At 35.3% G+C, this 3,476-nt stretch overlaps 1 protein-coding gene across 1 annotated transcript in view; it reads right to left on the reverse strand.

Annotated features, from left to right (window-relative positions):
* The window catches only part of LOC102261911 (probable ubiquitin carboxyl-terminal hydrolase FAF-X), a 292,998-nt gene that overhangs the window by 45,502 nt on the left and 244,020 nt on the right, over positions 1-3,476 (reverse strand). The window contains exons 31-32 of the mRNA XM_014540284.1: positions 2,505-2,725; positions 483-673 (exon numbers count right to left, since the gene is read on the reverse strand). Of these exons, the coding sequence (XP_014395770.1) occupies positions 483-673; positions 2,505-2,725 (412 nt within the window). The remainder of the gene's footprint in view (positions 1-482; positions 674-2,504; positions 2,726-3,476) is intronic.

The following is a 3,476-nucleotide window of genomic DNA, read 5'->3' on the forward strand; positions in this document are numbered from 1 at the left end:
TTTTGGTTCAGTTGTATCCACTAGGTCTGGGAAGAAAGTTTTATATATACGTAAATGATTGAAAAAAAAACACCACAGTATTTCATTACATGTAAAAATTATATGGAGTATAAAATTCAACTTTCAGTGTCCATGTACAAAGTCTTATTGAAAGAGCCACACCCCATTATTTACATATTATCTATGGTTGCTTTGTTGTTGTAACAGCAGAGCTGAGTAGTTATCACAGACCATATGATCTGAAATCCTAAAAAATACAGGAACAAAGGAAAACAGTAAATACTAAAAATAGCACAGGAATGCAATGAACAAAATCCAGACTCTGATCATTTTTATTCCCTCCTATTGAGGCAATGATAAAGAAAAAACTTAAACAGAATACTACTAAATATTAAATGAGTATATATATTCTAATATATTTTGGAAGTTTAAAATTAGTATATTGAGTTTTCATAAAACCAAATTATCCACTCATAACTTACCTGAACTGTTTCCAAAATCCTTCGGGCACGTAGTATTGTAGCTGGGAAGCAGCTAAATGACCAAAGATGACCTGAAGGTGTCTTAGGACACCAATATTGTAATCTTTCCTGTCTTCTGTCTTACTTAATGCTGGTCTGTATTCAAATTGATGAGGGTATCCAAATACATCATCTCGGGGATCAACATTACTCTAGAGACCAAAAACATCATTGATGAAGTTATATAATATAACTTAGAGAGTACAGTGAAATAAGTAGAAACAAATAGTGAATAAATGATTTGCATTATTTTATATTTTGTATATCTATAGCACATAACTTTCATTTTATAATGTTAGTATTTATACAAACTATTTCATAGGTGAGTCATTATAGAAATATCATAAAAGTATAATACTGAACATTTATTGAAGGTTGTATAATATGAAAGAGGTAAAGGTGAGTAGATTAAACTAGAGACAAAGGAATGTTTGCAATATGTAACCCTGGGGAAGTAAGTTACCTAGCCTTTCTAGGATTCCATTTTTTCTTATAGAAATAACACATTCTTCATATATTATATTAGAGGGCTGGTGCATGAAATTCATGCACTAAGGGGTGGAGGGGATCCTCTCAGCCAGGCCTGCACCCTCTCGCAGTCTGGGACCCCTTGGGGGATGTCTGCCTGCTGGCTTAGGCCAGCTTCTGGTTGGGCGGCGCTCTCCCTAGGGGAGCACACTGACCACCAGGGAGAGTTTAGTGTCTGCTCCCTGGTGGTCAGTGCGTGTCATAGCGACTGATGATTCCACCATTCGATTGATTTGCATATTACTCTTACTATATAGGATTGGATACTTTGGACTGATGGCCTGAATATCTATTATTGTTAATTAATACTGTTAATGAGACCATACAGCATTATTTAAACTAATGAAAAAGTCTGTTTCTTTACCAGAGAAAAATATAAAATATCCTAAGAATCAACAGATCATAAATCAAAAAAGGCAGAATTTAAATATACTTTAAAACAAGAGTGGGGAATCTTTTTTCTACCAAGGGCCATTGGGTATTTATAACATCATTCCTAGACTATTAAAAATTATCAACTTAAAAATTAAATTAAATTAAATTAAATTAAATGCTATTATCAGGTCAAACATTTAATTAACTCACCCATTATTATTGCCTTGGTAGGGCTAGCCCAAATGATTTTGTGAGTTTTATATGGCCCATGGGCCGGACATTCCTCACCCCTGCTTTAAAGCATTAAAAAAGTGAAAATATAACCTAATTAAAAAAGAAATGAACATATTGCCCAGAAACAGTGGCATAGGGTTGAGTGTTCACCTATGAACCAGAAGGTAACGGTTTGACTACAGGTCAGAGCATATGCCTGGGTTGAGGGCTTTGTCCCTGATCGTGCAGGAGGCAAATGATCAATGATTCTCTCTCATTATTTTTTATTTTTAAAATACATTTTTTATTAATTTTAGAGAGGAAGGGAGAGGGAGAGAGATAGAAACATCAATGATGAGAAGATCATTGAACAGTTGCCTCCTGTACACCCCACAATGGTGATTGAGCCCTGCAACCCAGTCATGTGTTCTGACTGGGAACTGAAACCTGACCTTCTGGTTCAAAGGTCGACGCTCAACCACTGAGTCATGCCGGCTGGGCTCTCTTTCATTATTGATTTTTCTATCTCTCTCCCTTCCTCTCTGAAATCAATAAAAATATAGAAAAAAATTGAACATATTTTAAAAATAATGAACATTTTATGACTGTACAAACAACAAACTAAATTCTGGAGCATAAAACATGATTATATCAACTGCTATATAAGAAATAAACAGAAAAGCTGTGATAAAGATTAATTGCAGTTTAAATTCTATTAATGAGCACTATAATATGCCAAAGGTACTCAAAGATTTTGGTCCTATCGTCAAATGCAGTTCAAAAAAATCTGACAAGAACTATAATATTCAAAGAGAAAAAATAAGATATTAAAACACACAAAATGCAGAATTTATAATTAAAATTTACCTCATTGTCCCGCTTTTCATCACTGAACATATCGTCATCTATATTACTACCTGTGCTTTCAATTGCAAGAATACTGTTCCTGATGGAAGGAATCATGTATAGCTGCTGGATCACAGAATTCATGTAACAGGTAGCACCAGCATTTTTGAGTCCCACAAATCCTTTTGGTGGGCGAGGGCCAACAGGTGGTAGATATTCCCACTCAGTAAGTGCTTCACAAGCTGAGAGAAAAAGAAAAAAAGATTCTCAGAACATGAACATGATTCTGTCCCCTGGCAGCTCTGTTGTGCTGACAAATATTGGCAATAACACCATCACTACTACAGACACTGGGAAAGAGAACACTCAATTTTTCCCCTAATAACGTGTCACTGTAGTACAGAACTGTTTGATTAGTCTATATTTTTATCAATATGTTTTAATGACAACCTTCATAGAAAGCCATATAGGTGGTATAGCATTAAATTTCTTTTGTGTCATCATAGGTTTACTTTATGTACTTAGTTAGATGTGTTCAATTCATTGGGGTCAGATCTTTAAATAAATCAAAATGTTACATCTGAATCAAAATGTTATACTTCACATTTTAATTACATATTAAAGTTATTTAAAACTGTTTAGATTCAAGTCAGGGTCCCATATCACAAAAACTGTAATCCTAAAGTGAGTATCTATTGTAGCTGTGTAAGGCCTGCAAAATCATTTGGTCTGGCCCTGCCACAGAATTAGGTGCTGAGTTAAACGTTTGACCTAATGTAGAAGGCTTATTTTTTAAGTGGATAATTTTATATGGCCTGAGAATCCTATATAATAAAAGGGTAATGTGCTAATTGACCCTAACAGCAGAACAACTGGGAATGACTGGTCACTATGACACATTGACCACCAGGGGGAAGACGCTCAATGCAGGAGTTGCCCCGTGGTGGTCAATGTGCTCCCACAGCGGGAGCTCTGCTCAGCCACAAGCCAGGC

The sequence above is a fragment of the Myotis brandtii genome, unplaced genomic scaffold, assembly GCF_000412655.1.
Source record: "Myotis brandtii unplaced genomic scaffold, ASM41265v1 scaffold1052, whole genome shotgun sequence".
Taxonomy (NCBI): Eukaryota; Metazoa; Chordata; class Mammalia; order Chiroptera; family Vespertilionidae; genus Myotis; species Myotis brandtii.